General features: G+C 42.8%; 1 protein-coding gene across 23 annotated transcripts in view; it reads left to right on the forward strand.

Moving 5' to 3' along the window:
• DOCK9 (dedicator of cytokinesis 9) overlaps positions 1–20,593 on the forward strand; it is a 284,204-nt gene that overhangs the window by 240,981 nt on the left and 22,630 nt on the right. For 11 of the 23 annotated variants that reach the window (XM_025874654.2, XM_025874658.2, XM_025874659.2 and 8 more), the window contains exons 40-45: positions 5,119–5,256; positions 5,370–5,552; positions 7,251–7,364; positions 7,461–7,676; positions 9,163–9,220; positions 12,494–12,600. In XM_025874654.2, the coding sequence (XP_025730439.1) occupies positions 5,119–5,256; positions 5,370–5,552; positions 7,251–7,364; positions 7,461–7,676; positions 9,163–9,220; positions 12,494–12,600 (816 nt within the window). Of the gene's footprint in view, positions 1–5,118; positions 5,257–5,369; positions 5,553–7,250; positions 7,365–7,460; positions 7,677–9,162; positions 9,221–10,159; positions 10,238–12,493; positions 12,601–12,692; positions 12,813–20,593 lie in introns of those variants that run through there. The other 12 variants (XM_025874651.2, XM_073894372.1, XM_025874653.2 and 9 more) reach the window with 3 other exon arrangements.

Raw genomic sequence — 20,593 nt, forward strand, 5'->3', positions numbered from 1 at the left:
ACTTAATACAGGAACCCAATCAGACATTTCTGCCCCTACTTAATACAGGAACCCAATCAGACATTTCTGCCCCTACTATCTATGAGAATATCCAAATGTAGCAGCAGTTAAAATTAGCTATTTATATATAGAAGAGCAATAAGTAGAAACATATTCACCTCTTACAATTTAAAAAAAATGTCAGTAGATGAAGTGATAGAAGCATTTCAAGGATAGAAAATAAAAGGTGGTTTCGGTCTTATTTTTAGGTTTCAGCAAGTAATATTCAAGTAGGTGGAAACGGTCTCGCAAGCCATTCGCTTGGTTTTAGGAACCTAACACTTCACAGTCTTGCTAATTGATTGCTTCCATTTCCAGTGCAGAAGAAGGAAGTTGAATTAGTGTTGATAATGCTATGAATATTGAAACTGTGTTTCCAAGGATATTTGAAAAAGATAACTCAAGTCATTTTCTGCTTTACCTTGTCTCTGCTTCTCATAAGGCACATTTCTTTAGTAGGGTAAAAATAGTTACCCTGATATCATGTCATTTTATTAGACGATACCTTTATTCTTCTCAGCAGCCACGCCACTCATGTCCCCCCGAAATGTCATTACCAGGAACCCAGTGGAGGAGAAGGAAATACAGACCCTCATCAAAATGAGTGTGGGGGCAGCCACGTCCTATTCCACGGAGCCTCCACTCTCGTGGCTCTCGGAGTGTGGTCCCCCAGCCGGCAGCGGCTGCAGACCTGGGAGCTTGTTAGAAGTGCACAGACCCGGGGGGAAGATTGAGCTTGAGTGCTGAGGTGATCTCTGTCAAAGTCTCCATGCCTGTGTGCAGAAACATTTAAAGCTCAGCACCCCCATGAAAAAGTGGGAAGATGGGCAGATGCTACAGCAGGAAGGGATGTCATGCCCCGCTGCAGGCTTACCTGGCCTACATCACAGGTTCATGAGGCCCACTGGCAAAGCAGCCACTGGGATCTTGCCCTGCAAATAATTTACTCAGCTGAGGCATCCTTTGGAGCATTTCAGAAAAATTATTGCATTGAGTTAGCTGACGTAATTTGAGAAAAATCACCTTCCACAGATAAAGCCCCATCGTGACTGAGTCTCTGAATTGACCACGTCTAGTAAGTTGCCAAAGGTAGCCAAGAAAACACATTCTTTTTTTTTTAATAGCTACATGGTACATAATTTTATTTTATTTTTAAATTTTTTATGTTAATCACCGTACAGTACATCATTAGTTCTTGATGCAGTGTTCCATGAGTCATTGTTTGTGCGTAACACCCAGTGCTCCACGCAGAACGTGCCCTCTCCAATACCCATCACCAGGCTAACCCATCCCCCCCTCCCCTCTGGAACCCTCAGTTCGTTTCTCAGAGTCCATCGTCTCTCGTGGTTCGTCTCCCCCTCGGATCATTCTTCCCTCCTGCTGTCTTCTTCTTCTTTTTTTTTTTTTTTTTTTTTAACATATACTGTATTATTTGTTTCAGAGGCACAGGTCTGTGATTCAACAGTCTTGCACACTTCCCAGCGCTCACCATAGCGCATACCCTCCCCAGTGCCCATCACCCAGCCGCCCCAAGAAAACACATTGTTAATGAGAGAAAACGTTTGAAAAGACTTAGGCCCTGCTACTTACTGAGGGCCTTCTGCGCCTCAAACATTAACCTTCACAACAGCCTGCTCTTGTGGATCTTCCTATCCCCCCATCTTACGGATGAGGAGAGGCTGAGACAGGTCAGAGAATTTGCCCAGGATCCCTGCACACCTGGCCTGCCAAAGCCCTCGTCCGGGCCTCCACCCACTACGCCGGGGCGTGGGGGGAGGGGGGGCGGGGCCGAGAGAACAGATAAGCTGAGGGACACCAAGGTAGCTGAATGATCCCATACAGAAAAAAAGAGGAGAATATTACCAAGCACTTACCAGATGCTGGTCCTGTGCTGGATGCTTTCACATGTTCTCTCATTTAATACATAAAAGGGTGTGTTTTGTAAACCAAGGTTGTTACATGCAGAAAAATACGATTCTTCTCTGGTAATTTCACAATGTCTGTGATTAACACAATCCCAAGTCAACCCTGACCTTTAAATAGTTGATAATGTTTTTTAATGTGTTTACAAATTTAACCTGAGAACGTATTTTTAGCAATCCTACCTTGTGCCTTTTCTTGATTTGAGCTGCCTGGTGAGAATCAGTCCCTGACGGTGAGAAGCACTTGGATAATTGGGTACTTCTAGGGAGTTTGTGGTGTGGTTTACACAACCATAAGCCTGGTCTGCAAAGACACATGACATTAGGTCACCTTAGTGATGGGTAAGCGTTTGCAACTGAAACAGCTCTTCTCTGAGGTAGATTCTTAAAGTGCTGTCTAAATAAAACTCAGTGCCATATGCCCAGGAAAGGTACATCTGTCTTACATAGCACGGTTCTAGGCATCTCCTTTTGGTACCGAGGGTTTAAATTCGTTTACATCCTATTCCTGGATCTTTAAAAATTATTGATGTTGTGTCTTCATTCTCTGAAAGGCTCATTTGCCCTAGGAGGACGTGTTATAACAGTCAAACCTGCATCCACATCAGACCGTTCCTGAGATTTATTTATAACCTATGCTCCACCTTGTTGCTAGAGAGAAGTCATGACTTTCGTATTGTCTTAGTGTCTCATTTACTTTCCTGAATGAAATTTTCCTATCCTCACTACAAGTCTACAGGGATAAAAAGTAAAAATGAGGCACACTCTGGTGTTACCTGTGGTGATTTCTGAGTGGAGAAGTGAAGGGTGGTTTTGTTTTTGCTTCCGCCCTCCCACCGTGGACCTTTCTGAATGTTCAAAATTTTTTTACGTTTAGTGTATATAACTTTCTAATTAGTGAAAAAGAGACAGCAGAGAGGGAGGACAAAAAATTGATTGGAAGATTACAGAAGGCAGCTGGTACATGGGGGTATGTCCAGGGCAACAGGTCCTTTACCCTTTGAAATGAGGGGTTACTTATATCTTAGTGTGAGTGATTTTAACTGCATTCTTGCAAGTGGGTTTTGGGATCAGAACCCAAGAAGGCTAAATCCTGAAAACAGGAAGCACAACCTTGACCAGAGAGAGTGAGGAAGGAAAATTTAACTCCTGGGGTAAGAACTTGGAGACAGGCCAGTTCCAACAGTAAGACCAGGGCTCCTGGTGATTTTTGTATGCACCATCTCTTCTGGATGTCTCCAGCAGATAGTGCTGAGAGAAGGAAAGCTCACATCCAGATCTGCGCAAACCTTAATCCAGCCATAATTAGGGAGAATGGTGGCCCCTGGGAAAAGTAATGTTCGCAGACAACAAACCATGTAGGCAGTTCCCAAAACACTGGAAACAACCTTTTTTTTTTTCCAGTTGGTGAACAGCTGCTCAGGGTTGATATTCAGTTAATTAAGTCCCATTTTCTGCTCATTAAATTGCTTCTCTTTCACATGATGAAATTCAATGCCGTGCCTCAGTATTCATGTTATAAAGATCCCTGTGAATTCCAGGTGTCTTACCAGCTGTGAATTCATCTGTGAATCACTGGACTTAAGAAAACAAAACTTATTCCTTCAGTAAAATTGTTCTCCAAAGTAAGAGGAGGTAAATCTTAACACTAATATTCTAGCCATACTTTGCTATTTAACAATTTACTTGGCCATAAGCTGTCTCCAGTCATTTGGCACAATTGTAAGATTAGTTTGAGATACTGGCCTCCTGACCTTTTTTTATTATAATCATCTTTGCCTACTTGTGCAGAATGCAGACGTGTGCCGGCTCCCAAACACACACATCTTTGTGCGTAGTTGAAGGTGTAGCTCTGTAGTGTCCCACACGTTTAGACACAATGGCTGCATGCTGCCTTCTAGCTCGGCAACCAGGTTTACAAGGCATTCGGTTAGTATGAATTTACTGCTGGTGTGAGAAAATCTGGCAGGACGGTGAGAAGTATGAACTGTTGGCCCTCTTGTTTTGCTTTGTTGAGTAAAACCCATGACCTGTTAAAATCCTGCTAGCCAACACTTAGTGAGCCAGACCCAAGTACGCATCAAATGCTTTCTGTACTTCACTCGCATATTTGCAGTGGCTGTGCAAGGTCAGTTCTAGGGTCGCCATTTTACAGACGAGAATAGTAAGATTCAGTTTACTTGTGCAGATGATAAATGGTGCCTGATCAAAACCTGTACGTTTCCCACCTTACCAAACTTGTCTGGTTATTCATTGCTTAACAGAGTGCCTGAGAAGCCTGGAAAAAACAAACTTAATTTTATCTTTTTATTTTTTTAAAAGATTTCATTTATTTATCTGAGAGAGCGAGAGCAGGAGCAGGGGAAGAAGCAGAGGGAGAAGCAGACTCCCTGCTGAGCAGGGAGTCTGATGTGGAACTCGATCCCAGGACCCTGGGATCCTGACCTGAGCCAAAGGCAACGCTTAACCAGCTGAGCCACCCAGGCCCCCCACAAACTTACTTTTTGAGGACCTTACTTCACATACCTCGCTTCAATAGTTTTCCCAGCCCGTTAATCAGCTGACACCTGTAAGGGCACTTCTTTGTTGGAATTTAAGGTATCACAAAGATTACTTCTGAATTGGTTGCTGGTATACAGTAAAAGTAAATAAATAAAGAGAAGCCAAATCAGTACTGAGGAACACTTGTCTTTCGAGCCATGTTATGGTTTGCTAGGAAGTTTTGTGATTAGTCCCTCCCTTAATAGGAAAAAGCAAGGGGTACCTGAGTGGCTCAGTCGGTTAAGCATCCAACTCTTGATTTTGGCTCAGGTCATGACCTCTAGGTCGTGGGATCGAGCCCCGAGTTGGGCTCCATGCCCAGCATGGAGTCTGCTTCTCCCTCTGCCCCTCCTCCCACTCGTGCCTGCTTCTCTCTCTTAAATAAATAAATAAACTCTTTGGAGAAAAAAAAAAAACTCTCCAAAACAGGAACTTAGTTACAGGTTTATTCGTACTGCATGAGGATTCTGTGCTTTCCCGGAGATTTATGGCAGTGTTTAAATTCTAAGTTGTCTTAGTACCTGGGACATTTAACCTTTGAGTCTGAAAATTGTATGCAACCTAGTAGGGGTGTCTGGTGTGTCTCACTAACCAAGCTGTCCTTGTGTGTTCTCAGAACCAGCTCCTGGCTGACCATGGACATAATCCTCTCATGAAAAAAGTTTTTGACGTCTACCTGTGTTTTCTTCAAAAACATCAGTCTGAAACAGCTTTAAAAAATGTCTTCACTGCCTTAAGGTCATTCATTTATAAGGTAAGCTGCTTCCTCGGGGGAAGCCCTCGTTGATGATCATCCTGTCTGCTTTGCACCTGGAGTTGAAGGGCTCACTGATCTCCACCTGCCCTTGCTCTCTGGCATTCACCTAGTTCCCCTCGACATTCTACGAAGGGAGGGCTGACATGTGTGCAGCTCTGTGCTACGAGATCCTCAAGTGCTGCAACTCGAAGCTGAGCTCCATCAGAACTGAGGCCTCCCAGCTGCTGTACTTCCTCATGAGGAACAACTTCGACTACACTGGAAAGAAGTCCTTCGTCCGCACACATTTGCAGGTGCGTGTAGGTTCAGTCTCCAACGCAGTTGTGTTCTGTGGGATTCTGTGTTAGCAGGAAGACTTCGTCGCATTTACCTGTTTACCTCAGTGTACGTAGGGCAACATCTGGCCTTGAGACGGAAAACTGGGAAGTCACATTTACTGGTTTGGTTTATTTCATTCTCTACATTGTAAGATTTGGGCCCGAAGTGCATTTCTTTTGGTAAATTGACTTTTAAATATTGACTCAGTATCAGACTGACTGAAATTCCATTGAATCACCATCTATTAGAATCTGCGTGAGGGTGCCTCATAGCAAACATCTTAGGTAAAACACAGAAAGTCCAAAATGGTTCTTTAAAAAAAAAAAAATTCTATTTATTTACTTGAGAGAGAGTGAGCACAGAGGGAGAAGCAGATTCCCTGCTGAGCAGAGAGCCCAATGCAGGGCCGATCCCAGGACCCCAAGGTCACGACCTGAGCCGAAGGCAGACTCTTAACCGACCGAGCCACCCAGGCACCCCAAAGTGGTTCTTTTCTGTCTTCCATCTGCTGACACACCTGCAATCTCTCCAGAGTCAAAATGTCCCAAATGCTCTGCTCTGGGAACCATGCAAGATGTGGAAAAGTCTTATGTGTTTTACTTGCTGTTTGCAAACTATGTGCTAAGATTCATGGATACAACCATGAACAAAACAGAACCCTCTCCTGGCCCCATGGAGTGTATAGGCTGCTGGAAGATAGACAAACCCCGAAGCTCTTCTCGATACACTGTCCCCAGTGCTGTAATAGGGGAACTGGAGTGCACCGAGGAGGGGAGGGGCATCTGGCTGGGGCAGGGAGGCTTCTAGAAGATGTGAAAGTTGAATAGAGATTAGCAGGTTTGGAGGGTGAGCATGTTCCAGGCGACAGATGCACAAGGGGGCGGGCCTGTCCAGGGAACTGGAGAAGGTCCTTACAGTGAAGTAAAGAATAGGGGTGAAAACAACTTGAGAAGACGTCATTGCGTATTTGGAGGGATCGCCTGGACTGTTGCTGAGAATGGATCAAGGGAGTCAAGGCCTTAGCTGGAAAGACTTCGGGGAAACCATGGTCAAATCCAGGCCAGAGAGGATGGTGTCTTGGACCAGGTATGGTAAGGTTAGAAGAAGGGGAGAAGGAGTTGACAGTACTTAGTGACTGATGATACCTGGGGATGGTGAAGGAAAAGGAAGGAATAAAGATGGAATCCATATTTTAGCTTTAGTGACTGGGTAAAGGCGGAGCGTACCCCAGACACCAGTGAAGACAGACCCCCCCATCGCATAGTTAATATGTTTATGTTTTAATAAAAAATGCAAAGGACAGTCCACTTACTGAATATTTAGTGGGTATACATTCAAACCAGTTACCCAAGGAGGTAAATGATAAGGTCTCCCTCTTTATTAGAGAAAATAAGTGACTATCCATATGATACAGGCTTATCTGATTCTCATGCCTCTACACTTTCCTGATGAGCATTTTGCTATGCAAACAAAATACTTAAGGATAGCAAAATCACCTCCTGAAATGATTCTTGGAAGGGGAAAAAGATGACTCAGACATTGTTCCCTGCACTGGAATGATCTGTGCTCAAAACTTTGCCCTGTCCTCCTGCACATCCTAACTGAAGGCAGGAGCCAAGTCTGGGGAGTCATTTGAAGGTGAAATTACTTGTTCACATTTGTGTGTCCCTAAGGTCATTATTTCCGTCAGCCAGCTGATAGCAGATGTTGTTGGGATCGGGGGAACCAGATTCCAGCAGTCCCTGTCCATCATCAACAACTGTGCCAACAGTGACAGGCTCATCAAGGTGGGTGACCCCCAAGACTGCCTCATCATCTAGTGTGGATGCGGACAGGCAGAACACAGCTGAAAGCCATGTGTCCTTCTTCCACCCTTGTTTTAGCACACTACCTTTTCCTCGGACGTGAAGGACTTGACCAAAAGGATACGCACAGTTCTGATGGCCACCGCCCAGATGAAGGAGCATGAGAATGACCCGGAGATGCTGGTGGACCTCCAGTACAGTCTGGCCAAGTCCTACGCCAGCACTCCTGAGCTCAGGAAGACATGGTTGGACAGCATGGCCAGGATCCATGTCAAGAATGGGGATCTGTCTGAGGTAGCCCAGCAAGACTCTCGAGCTGGGTTTTTGGGAAAACTATGTCTCATTCACTAAAAGAAGCCAATTGTAAGAAAAATTTCCCAGTAATCGAAAGAAATGATACTTCAGCAGTGTTAAGCTTGGGGTTGCTTCACAACTTCTAAGCATCTCAACAGTTTACAACACTGTAAAGAAATGTTTCTGTCACAGGAGAGCATGTTTGAAAGCTCTTAGAAAGCATCCACGGTCACATACACTCCTGCTAATTCAAGTGCGCTCCGTTTCTGCATCAAAACTCCTCTCTAGTTCTAAAATTCAGCTCTTTTATGATGAAATTTAATGTTCCTGTTATTAAAGTAATGATAGGACCCTGCTTTTTCCTTTTGGAGGTAGTCCATTGTCATCTGTGGATGTGGTAGGCCTCAGAGCGCTGCCCGTGTACAGAGCGTGTTTCCAGAAGTAGACAGCGTGGGGGCAGGGAGTTGGGTGTGTGGGCCCCAGAGACAGAGCAAATCCAACACTTACTCGCTGTGATGAGCCCATTTTTCACCCCTCTGTGCCTCGTGACACCATCTGTAAAAGGGGAGACATTAAGGACAGCAGTGGGCTGTATGGCAGGTTCTGTGTTCTTCTGAAAACTGTTTATGATTTGGGCCTAAAATATTTAGGTATGGTCAGCAGTGTTACCAAAGAAGCGTGATTTTACTTTTAAACTTCGGTAATTGCCTAAACTAGTACAGTTATGTTCTACATCTGAAAATTTTATGTAACTGTTTTTACATATTGATTATTCAAGAAGTCCATTCTGTTTGACCATAAATTTAATCTAAACTACATATTAGCATAATGAAAGTGAATTACATACTACTACTAGTAGTAATTTTTCTATCATTCTGTCACAGAACCAGGGGCTCAGGCATCAGAATCATGTTCATTTCCAACAGCTGTTTTTTATAACACTGTGGCAACTTCGTTAAAAAGAAAAAATTTTTTTATCTTTCGTTTTAAAGTGTTTAGAATGTTACCTAATTAACATTAAGCTGTAATTTTGGTTTAGAATTCTATGTTGGGAAGCAATTGCTACATCTTTTTTTAAGCTGAGAGAAAACTATTAGCTGCTGAAATTTGAGCAGTTCTCTCAGAATCTAGAAAGACACATGCCTTTTCTTCAAATGGTCTTCTTTTTACCTTAAGAGAAATGATGCAGAAATCATCAATATAGTAAGAAAAAATGCTTTTCTTAATGTCTTATATTAAAATTTAGTAATTCTAAACAGAAATGAGCCTTAGCAAACTTACTACCATTTGTCTCAATTTGCAATGTATTTCAAAACTTCATTTTATGTGAATTGTTCCAGTTTTATCAAAAGGTAAGATGTCAGCTCTTAGAACCCTAGTTTCCTTGAGATCTAATACAAGTACATGCAGGCACTAGATTTCTGTCTGGGAGCATTCTGACGCGCTCTGTACATGGTGATTCTGAAGCACGTGTCTTTTATTGTAGGCAGCGATGTGTTATGTCCATGTCACAGCCCTGGTGGCAGAATATCTCACACGGAAAGGTGAGGAAGGATTCCTGTGTTTTGTGAAATGAATATAAAACTATACAAAGCAGCAAAGACAAGTGGGAGCCATTCAGAAAGATTTGGAGGTGGGGGGTTGGGGGGTTGGATTTGGGTGTGTGTGTGTGTGTGTGTGTGTGTGCACGTGCACGCACTGTGTTCATTGTTTTATTCACTGGTAAGACATTGGCTTGGCTTGGTAGGCACAGCAGAGGTGCCAATATCAAAAACAAAACTAGATGGCATGTTATTGTATAACCTTTAACTAATGGCTCTATCTTGCAAAAACTAGTTAATGGGCTTTGCATCTGGGTATCCTTGACTGGCCAATGTTGAGCTGAGAGAAGATTTATTTTCCCTTCAGATAGTTCCCACTGGAACGGTTTTATCAATCAAATGACAGTTTTAACGGGAGATTATCAGACAACGTTCTTTTAGAACCACAGCCCAATTGGCTTTATTATGTGGGTAGGCAGCCTCGCTGGCCAGAAACCTTGCCTCCCCAGGGAGGGAGAGGGCAGGAGTGTGTAAGTGCGCTCTTTTGTGCATTATATGTTTGTTCCCAGTTGAGCAGTCCATGAATTCTTTCATGGGTTCTTTTGGTTAAACACCAGTTGCTCATTTCCATTTCAAAATCAAGAGATTTTTAGAAAAGCTGCTCATGTGTGCCTGTGTCCTGGAGCATAGCAGTACCAGATCTGGCTTACAAGAAGTCCGTTTGCAAAGTGAGAGATAGTATAAAGTCAGGTGCCAGGGCCAGGGAATTTCTGTATTTCTAGTCCAGCTGGCTAATTTAGGATGGAATTGAAGGGAATCTAGGCTTGTCATACATCAGAGCCCAAAAGAAAAAGAAATTGAAGAGGGTTTCCGTATTCTCTTGATACTAGCGTGATTTGCTGTTGAGACCTTTTGTCAGGTAATACATTTCCTCGTGTTTAGAAGCAGACATAGCCCTCCGTCCGGAGCTGCCCCTCTTCCCCTCCAGCCACAGCACCTGCCAGAGGAGGCGCCGGGGAGGTGAGCCTGAGGGTGGGCCCGGCCCCCAGGGCCCCAGCTGCCCCATCCACCTGACACTTAGAGGTGTGGGGATTTTCCCTTGCAACTCTGCATGGATAGACTTGGCTCTCCTTCCTTCTTTTTCTCTCCATTTCCATGGCACATGTTCCCATGCAAGGAGAGGACGCGCTTGGGCCACCCTTGTACTTACTTCACTGGAGCTGAGGCGTATATTTTAAATATACTCTCTACCCAGAAACCTGGGGGGTTGGCGTCTATAATTTTGCTTTTTTGTATGTTAATGTATCCTCAAGCTCCTAGATTAATACTTGTCATAGGGGGAGTCTTTTGTCTCAAGGCTTGGACACTTTGACCGTCATGCAAGCAGAAGAATCTCTCCCTTTACAAATCTACTCTTTTTTTAAATCATTATTATTATTATGTTCAGTTAGCCACTGTATCATACATAATTAGTTTTTGATGTAGCATTAAGTGATTCATTAGTTAAGTATAACACCCAGTACTCATCACGGCACATGCCCTCCTTAATGCCCATCATCCTATTACCCCCTTCTCCCCTCTGAAACCCCCAGATTGTTTCCCAAGGTCCATAGTCTCTCATGGTTCATCTCCCTCTCTGATTTCCCCCCCTTTGGATTTCCCTCCCTTCCCCTATGGTCCTCCGTGCTATTGCTTATGTTCCACATGAGTGAAACCATATGATAATTGTCTTTCTCTGCTTGACTTCACTTAACATAATCCCCTCCAGTTCCATCCATGTCATGCAAATGGTGGGTGTTCATCGTTTCTGATGGCTGAATAAATATTCCATTGTGTATATGTACCACATCTTCTTTATCCATTCATCTGTTAAAGGGCATCTCGGCTCCTTGTGGACATTGCTGCTATGAACTTTGGGGTGCACATGCCCTTTCTTTTCACTACGTCTGTATCTTTGGGGTAAATACCTAGTAGTGCAATTGCTGGGTCATAGGGTAGCTCTATTATTAACATCTTGAGGAACCTCCATACTGTTTTTCAGAGTGGCTGTACCAGCTTGCATTCCCACCAACAGTGTAAGAGGGTTCCCCTTTCTCCACAAATCTCTTTCAAGTCATGATTTCAAAATACTCTGTGTTCCTCTTTTTCCCAAAATATGGGAGGTCTCAATTCAAGTTTTGGGTTCTGTTTTGCTTTATTATAAACAGTGACCTCAAAATAGAGTAGCAAGATGTTTCAAGTCCTTCTGTACTTGATCGTTTTTGTCCAGCTGACATTGTCTAACTGACATATGACTTTTCCCCAGTGACTCCAAGATGAATGAAGGCCCCAAAAGGGCCATTATTGCTTAAGGGGTTTATCCTTTATTTTTTTTTTAAGATTTTATTTATTTATTTGACAGAAAGAGAGAAAGAGCACAAGCAGGGGGAGCAGCTGAGGGAGAGGGAGAAGCAGGCCGAGCAGGGAGGCCAATGCGGGGCTCGATCCCAGGACCCTGGGACCATGAGCCGAGCTGACGGCAGACGCTTAACCAACGGAGCCACCAGGCGCCCCTGGCGTTTATCCTTACCCCGGTTATTTATCCCAGCTCCAACCTTAGACCGTTTCCCCTAGAGAATCAGAGTGCTTAGGCCCCTGCAGTATTCATACTGCTGGTGCTCCTGCTCTTCGCCTGTGGGGAGGACAGGAGGCCCATCCTTACCCCTCAGGCAGCAGATAAGGAACCAGCTAAAACAGCCTCTCAGCTCATGGCTGCAGCTGGTGAGTTCCTCTCGGTAGACTGCTCCATGAAGGAGAAGAGCAAGTTCTCATCTGAGTTCTGGGTTACCCTCAGCCACGGTGGGAGAGGTGACAACTTGAAGGAAACAGTTCCTGTTTGAGTCATGTTTCTCTTTGATTGGCTTTGGCTTTATTTTTCTTGGTATCTGAGCATGGGTCACCGTACCAAATCGAATTACTGTTATTTTAAAACTACTAATTTGGATCCAGTCCCTGTTTCAGTTTATTTAGTTTATTTAAAGATTGCATACATTTTAATAAAGGTGGTTGAAAAATTAAAAAGATGAGGAAAGAACTGAGGGAGGAGAAGGCTAGGTATGAGGAAGCAAATGAAGAGAAGCACACAGTGGCTGCCTGTGAGAACAGTGGCCTGAGACATAAGAGACTTCAGAGTTCGTTGTCTCCTTCAACACAGAAACATGGCGGCAGGAAGAACCCTCAAGGTCCGTCCGCTTACGGGTTACTGACCGGCTATCTCCCCTGCTGTGTCCATTCCAGGCATGTTTAGACAAGGATGCACAGCGTTCAGGGTGATTACCCCAAACATAGACGAGGAGGCCTCCATGATGGAAGACGTCGGAATGCAGGATGTCCATTTCAACGAGGTGAGCGCCTCGGTTGGCGGGCTCTTCGGTCCGTGAGTATCTCGGGCGCAGCTGTGCTCTGCCAGCACATCACACTGGTTTTCTCTCAGCAGCTGCCGCTACCTGCTTCACTCGGACTAAACTAATGCTCTAGACGGCTGAAACAGAACAGTGATAGCTCTAGGAATTCCTCCTTTTCTCTGGAAAGAGATTTTGAGGAGCTAGTTAGGAGCGAGGTGAGGCTAAGAGCTCAAACACATGTGGGAAAAGGTCCAGTATTTTGACCATAAGGCTTTTCATTCTTTCCAGCCATTAATTTCTCCAGCTCATGGGTTTTATTGCTATTTTAATCTTTTATTAGCATCACACTCTAACCAATTGAACTAACCGACCACTCAGACTTTTAAATCAGTGTCCCCCACCTGACCTCTCCCCCGTGTCTGCAGACACGCAGAGCCATGAGAGGCCAGACTGGGCTCAGGGGCTCAGAGCGGCCCAGTTCGTGGCCTCACTTGTGTGCCTCAGCCCAGAGTCTTCTCACCCTTGGTGAGAAGGGAACACCCTGCCCTCCCCCCGCACCCCCACCCCCCCCGCCCAGTAGAGAGCAGAAGGCTCAGCATTAGATCACTATGGCAGTTCCTGCCCCCCTCTTGGCAAAACAGGATCACCTTGCAGCACTTACCTGGAACCAGAAAGCTTTAAAATAAAGCGAGGCAGTGGAACAAACGCCAGGTGTCTGCCTGTGTTCCCTGAGTTTCCTCTTCGGTCACTGTCCGTCAGAAGGGCTTTCCCTGTGTACCTGCCTCCCCTCAGCTCACAGCCGAATGGAACAGTCAAGGGAAGCTTGTCGATCCTGCCTGTCTTTTAAAGAAAAGTAAAATTGTCTGTTTCTTTGTGTGGAGAGAAAGAACAGTGAAAGAAATAAATGTCTTCTGCCTCTGTTGAACTTGTTTTTATGAGGTGAAGGTCCTACAGTTAATATTATTGACTTTTAATCATGCTCTTGCCAGTAAGTAGGGCCACGAACACACATCCTCCCTGACATTAACCAGTCCAGGAATCAGTTCAAAGTGTGGTCCAAGAAGCCTTGGGGTCCCCGAGACCCTTTCAGGAAGTCTTTGAGGTCCCTCCTTTTCCAACCGAATGTGTGTGTGAGGCTGGACTTGCTTTGTATACATCATCCAAAGCAGCATGTTGAACAGATTGAATGCAGAAAGCAGGTATGAGAATGCGGGTTTCTCCTATGATGTCAGACGTTAAAGAGAGTTGCAAAAATGTAAAACAGTGCTACTCTTTTCCCTCATTTTTGGGGGGGAGAAAAATGTTACATTTTTCATTAAAAAATGTTATTTTTTCATTAACATGTAATAAATTTATTGTCTTAATTAGATTAATAAATCTTTTAGCATTTTCCAGTTGCCATTCCTAATATTATAAATATGGAGAGAGAACACCCATATACATAAAAGTTCTCAGTAATTTTTAAGGCATTCTCAATAATTTTAATTATATATATATATATATATACATATATATATATAAAGGGGTCTTAAGGCGCCATAATTTAAGAACCACTGTCATAAATTGGTCTCAAATGACCTTCTAAATTAAAAAGTAAACATGAGAAAGAAGGATAATATTTTGAGTGCATTTCACATTTAAATATTAAAGTAATTTTAACTATGATAGATGAAGTTTTCTAGGAATCCCAAAGGAAAAAAACAGTTGATTATTGCATGGTATTGACAGTTCAGCTGTCTCTCTACCTTGAAACACCTGGGCAGATGGTAGTTTTTAATTTTTGCTCTGAAGTGTGAAACCTGTTGCTGAGGCAGTAAGGTTTGCACACTCTTGGCCTTGAACTTCAAGGCGAGTGTGACTGGGTTTTTCTCTGAGAAGAGGCTCAGATGTATTGTCTCCTTGCAGAAACCACCCTTGTCCAACCCGGTACCTAGACAGACCTCTGGAGTACAGCATTTTGTTTAGAATTTGATAAGGAAAGCAGTGGTGCCAAGAACAACTAAAGTAAACAGTTCTCAGTAACCTGTCCTGCGGGGATGATAAAATGAAGCTCAGGGGTTTGCTCGTCTGATTAAGTAACAGGCTGGAGTAATCACTGCAGGCTAGAGAATCAGCCGAGGAAATCAAGCTCAGGGTTTATTGAGGAAATTTGTGAATGGCACCCAGCTTGAGTGATAACTAAACATGTGAGAGGGGTAACTTTATCAGTGATTGCCAGAATATGGATTTTCCACCCTGTCATTGAAGCATAAAGTTGGTAAATGTTTAACAAGGTCCATAGTACGCGATGATCTGTAACGATTAGGATATGACACAGTGGGGTTATAAAGTCCTAAGCAACTCCTGCATGTCAAGATTGAAACTAGCTGGGAGTTGAAAGAAGAACATGTTCCAAAAGTCAGGAAAGTAGAAATTGCCACCTACATTTTTGCTTTGACTATCAGGATGTTTCAAGAAAAAGAGGAAGTTGAACATCTCTCTCCCAGAAAGAGTTTTGGGGAAAGCTGAAAGGAATAGGTGTGTAACACATAGCTTAATAAAAATCATTGCCCTTTTAATCTGCATTATTAGATGTACTTAAATGCCTTGTGCTCTCCTAACATGATTTTCGTGGAGCTGCATAAGAACACACAAGTCTCCTAGCAGCAGACCTCAGGTGGGTTTTTATTGATCACAGTTCATCTTCCCTGACTCTGATCTAAAGAGCAGACTGCCTCCCAGCTGCTTTTGATTAGATAAAAAGAAACATCCCATTCCTGTTTACAATTCTGTTACGCAAGTTAGAGCCTGTGCAGATTGAAGAATTCTGAGTCCCCTGTGCGTCAGAACTCCACACAGCCCATGAAGTTTTGAGATTCCTCCCTCAGCATCCCATGTAGAAATAGGCAGCACACTCGGGACATTGAAGAAAGGCTAATAAAGGGACTACTTTGAAAAAGTTTGGACAGGGTGTAGGGAAACCATCAAGTAATATTGCAGTACCCTCTAGGTTAGCAACATCTGGGGTACCCCCTCTCACCCTGTGGGCTAGGGGAGGGGTGAGGGAGAAACTCCACAGGGGGGCCACCTGACAGGTTATAGGGGAGAGCTCGGTCCCATACCCTGGCAGGGAGGGACATGTGTGTAGCCACCCCATCCTCACTTTCCGCCTGCCCTCCAGGCTCCTACTGGACCATCCATTGGCTGAACTCAGCCAGGAGACAGAGGACAGGGAGCACAGCCTGCAGGCCAGCAGTCCTGGTGCATCAACCTCCCAAAGCCCAGAGCTAGGAAGGATGCGCCAAGAGGGACTTTGGAAGGGGAAATAGAAAATACAGTCCATTCTCACCATTTGCCCACTTGCCAAAATTTCTTTATTACCCCCAAATCAATATCCATGTAGGCACTTTTGTGGTCATGCAGGTCATTGCAGTAGTGACCAGTGAACTTCGCCCATGGACTGGTCTAACTGGTCTACCCTTGGCTCATACCAGGACTTACTGGCCCGCTTCATTTTGCAAATATTTACAGAGCTTCCTTAGCACCGAACTAGGTGCTGGAGATAGAAATGTGAGCACAATGTGGTCTCTGCCCTACCACACTATACTGCATGCGGTGCTTTCTTCCCATTGAGGAGAAACACCAAAGCCACGGTCCGTTATAGTTTGAATTGAAGTTGTCTGAGTTCTTTGTGACCTGGAAATTTCTGTATTTACATAGATTGATTCATTCCATAAACGAGCTGTGTTCCATGTGGTAGCTTGGGGTTATATAAGTGATGTGCCTACCTCAGGAAGCATCACCTGGTTGAGTAGTCCTCAAATTTTAGTACGCTTAGTTAGAAATTACTTAGATTCCTGTTACAGATACAGATTTCCAGTCTTCCCACTCTGCCAGTCCCCAGATTCAGTTGGTTGAGTGTGGTACCTGGGAATCTGTTTTTTAAGCATCACAAGTGATTATTTTGCTGCAAAGGGTTTTCAACTCTATCTTGAGAAAAAATAATACAGTGGACATGTGAATTAAGCCATAAAGTATGCCATTGCCCAAGCCTGGTTACACATTTATGTTATTTTTTTTTTAATTCTATTTATTTATTTCTCAGAGGGAGAGAGAGCACAAGCGGGGAGGAGAGGGAGAAGCAGGCTTCCCACGGAAGGGGGAGCCCGATGTGGGGCTCGATCCCAGGACTCTGGGATCATGACCTGAGCCGAAGACAGATGCTTAACTGACTGAGCCACCCAGGCATCCCCGTTTACATTATTCCTAAATGGCAGATAGATAATAGGGACAACATCTAGCTTCATAAGTAAGGTTAGATTAATCAATGCTAGATGGAAAAATTAGCATTTAAATAAAAATTTTCAAATACCCTGAACATATACAGGCTTCTATAGATGTTTTTGTGCACACACATACACGCCCATATACGACATTAGTGTGCTATTCCCACAGACAGGTGCCCAGTGACCTCAGTCACATCTCTGGGGCACACTGAAGAATGGAACTGGCTAATTTTTCAACAGTTGTCTCAATTGCTCATGAGGTTGGGGCACTGAGATCTTTTTAAGATCAGTCTGATAGCATAAAGTGTGAGCTTTCCAGATGCATAAAGTTCATCGAGGGTTTTTTTTTCCAACCAGTAATTACTTATTGTTCTTTGCATGTATTGGCAATTTAGAAAATGTATCTTGGCATTTAAATTTTAAGCAAGGTGATAAAACCATCAAGCTTTCTGTATAACCACCATTCAAGGTTATCACTATGACCATTGTCTGGATTAGCTCTGATTTTCAGGTGCAGTGATTGCTGGGAATTCTAAGTAAATTAATACACGGAATTTCTGCTGAGAATATCATTCATATATGCCCCAGTGTTTAGTTACTATGACGTCATAGTTCCTATGACTCTCTAATTTTGTGTTGACATATGGTCTCTCAAACTGAACTGTGATTACTGGTTCTTTCTTTTTTTTCTTTTACTTGTTATTTCTGTTCAAAGAATTATTACTTGATGCACCAGCTCTAAATGTCTAGGTATATATAGAGTTGACATTAGCCTGAATAATTTACCTTACTAAATTAAACTTTGGTGTTCAGAATCCATACTCTCCACTTTTATGAGAGGGCTCTTTTCTTATAGAAGCTATTTTTAGTTTTTTTTTTTTTTTTAAGATTTATGTATTTGAGAGAGAGAGAGAGAGTGTGGAGGAGGGGCAGAGGGAGAGACTCTTCAAGCAGACTCCCTGCTGAGCATAGAGCCTGACGTGGGACTCTATCCCACGATCCATGAGATCATGACCTGAGCCGAAACCAAGAGTCAGACACTTAACTGACTGAGCCACCCAGGCGCCCCTTAGTTTGTTTTTGAGTAAAATCTATACAGATATTGCTTTTTATAGTATATATTATCATTTCTTTATAATAATAACTGATATCAGACTGATAAACTATAGATCTGCCTCCTGAATCAGAAAAAAAGATAAAATAATGTCCAGTAGCATATAAAAGTTGATGATGTGTTATTTCCTAATTCCTGATTGCCATCAAATTGTGATACTTACTTCAATTATTTACTAAGCTCTGTTGGCTTTATCAAATGTTCTCATTTTCCAACCATCCTGGAGGAGTTTCCCTGGTCGAAGTCCATCTTTCTGAACCAAATATGACAGATTTTTTGATAATTAACTCAGTTACCTATAGCATTGATATGCTACTTGAATTCAGGTTTCATTGTTATTAAACTTTTCACGTGTTTCTGGTTTGACTGAACAAGAGTAAGAATAGTATTCAAATCTTAGACTGCCAATTTGGGGCATTTGGCCCATAAATTCTATTTAATATATATTTATTCAGTGTCTAAATCTAGGGCCATTTAAAATATACCTGAAAGGCTGCTGTAAGGATACCTTACATGAATAGACAGAAGATCATTTCAAAATCAAGTAACATCTTCCTTATTGAATACTTCATCATTGTGGTAGTTGACGTATGCCTATATGTATTTTCATATCTCAAAGTTATCTGCACTTAACTAATTTATTTTTGACATAGAGTATAGCTCTTTAGTGTGTGTAAATCCTTTCCACACCACCACCCCATCCCAGCCTCTTCTCTTGCCACTTGCTGATTCAGATTTTATACTCTGAATAACTCCTCAGACTACTTGTAAATTCCTTACCCATCATGCTGCCCTCTGCCCCTGAATCTTTTGCCCCTGCTCGTCCCTCTCCCTGGAATGTCTCCCCTCTCTTCCTTTCTACTGCCACCTTTCACCTTCGCCTTGCTAACTCCTGATCATTTTTAAGACTCAGTCACCACTTTCTAGAACATTGTGTGTCTCTCCTTTCCCACATCACTAGGTGGATGCCGTTCCTGTCTGCATCCCTGATTGCCTGCGTGTTTCTTTATCAGCACTTACCAGCATTTTTTGTAATCTCTGTATGGATCAGTCTTCATACTGGACTCTTTGAGAGCAGGAAGTGCTTTATTCTCTGATCATTGGCCTCCCCAGTACTCACCCAGAGACACACTGACTACTGTTAAATAAATAAACCCCTACGGCTCTCATTTCAGAGCATCTGCCCTTGTGACTTGCAGTTTGGGCACGTATTTGAAATCACTGTTTTCCTCGTCCTCGGTATCTTAACATGTACCTCACGTCTTACAGTTGGTGGTCATGAGCCTCTAGTACATGAGTTCTAGTTGCTCTGAAGGATAACCTGTGTGTGTCTTTGAAGGCCTCCTGCTCAAAACAAATTTCATTTATGGGACATAGCCTAATAAACAACCTGCCTTCCACATTTATAGAAATAGAACCATTTTTATAAATTACAGAAACTTAATTTTATTTATATAAATTTGCCTTATAACCCCAATGTCAAACACAGTGCCTTGCACATAGTAGGTGCTGGGTAAAATGTGTGAACGAATGAAGGAAAGAGTCAGGTTAACAATGTGGTAGTGACTACGCCTAGTTATAACTTTTATAATTCTTTGAGAAGAATTTTCAATTTTCTGTGAGATTACATTAAAACGACTCTAGATGTTTATTGTGCTGTAACTGCTACAACATGAAATTAAGAATCTGTAGGTCTCTTTGGTCCCGTCCACAAACAGCGTATCATCATTGTGTATTCACCCCTATTGTGTGGATTATCCTATACTAGTGGAACCAATTATAATTTTTTACAGAAAGTTTACATTTCTCTTTGAAATGTAATTTCCCAATATTGAGAAAAGGGGCCAAATGAGTAGTCTGTAAGTTAAACCTAAGGATAGTTTTAAAATGGGTAAAGTTCCATTTGACTTACCTTATCAGAAGAATGCTTTGGGTGTACCTTTTCTCATCCCTGATGGGGAATTGAGCCTTCCAGAATTCCACCTCTGCCTGTAGTCCCTCAGCACCACTGAGAAGGAAGATGCTCAAAAACTACCCAGTAGCAACGTCTTTGACCTAAGGTGCGCAAGGAATGCAAGGCTTTGATAAAAGAACTGTTAACTCACTTCCCGACAGCAAAGGGCAGCTATGAATAATATTGTTATATTACTAAGAAAAATGCAGACTAATTCATTCCTCCAAGAGATTCCTAACCACCAAATATGTGGGTGGCACTATGGGATATTACATAGCCCAGTGGAAGTAAGATACCAGTTTTTAAAAATCACTACAAAGTAGAAAGCGAAGATTGAAACAGGAGAGATTTATTTAATTGGCCTGTGAATTTAACCACACAGCATTTATAGTTTTCAGAGCATTTTGATGGGTAAAATTTTATTTGATCCTCACGACCACCAAATTAGGTTAGACCTTTATTATATCCCCAGTTTTACTAATATGGAAAGGTAAATATATTGATACTGACATTATACAGGTTTTATTTGTATGCTTTTATCTAGCTTTTTATCATCGGAGGAGTGTGAGAATTTGTCATGCTCAGCCTGGGCAAATTCTCTCATTGGAAAAGATTTGAGACAAAACTTAAAAAGATGTATGTCTTTATAATGCAAATGCA

The sequence above is a fragment of the Callorhinus ursinus genome, unplaced genomic scaffold (assembly GCF_003265705.2).
Source record: "Callorhinus ursinus isolate GAN/ISIS: 27379988/994484 unplaced genomic scaffold, GSC_fseal_2.0 scaffold7, whole genome shotgun sequence".
NCBI classification, from domain to species: Eukaryota; Metazoa; Chordata; class Mammalia; order Carnivora; family Otariidae; genus Callorhinus; species Callorhinus ursinus.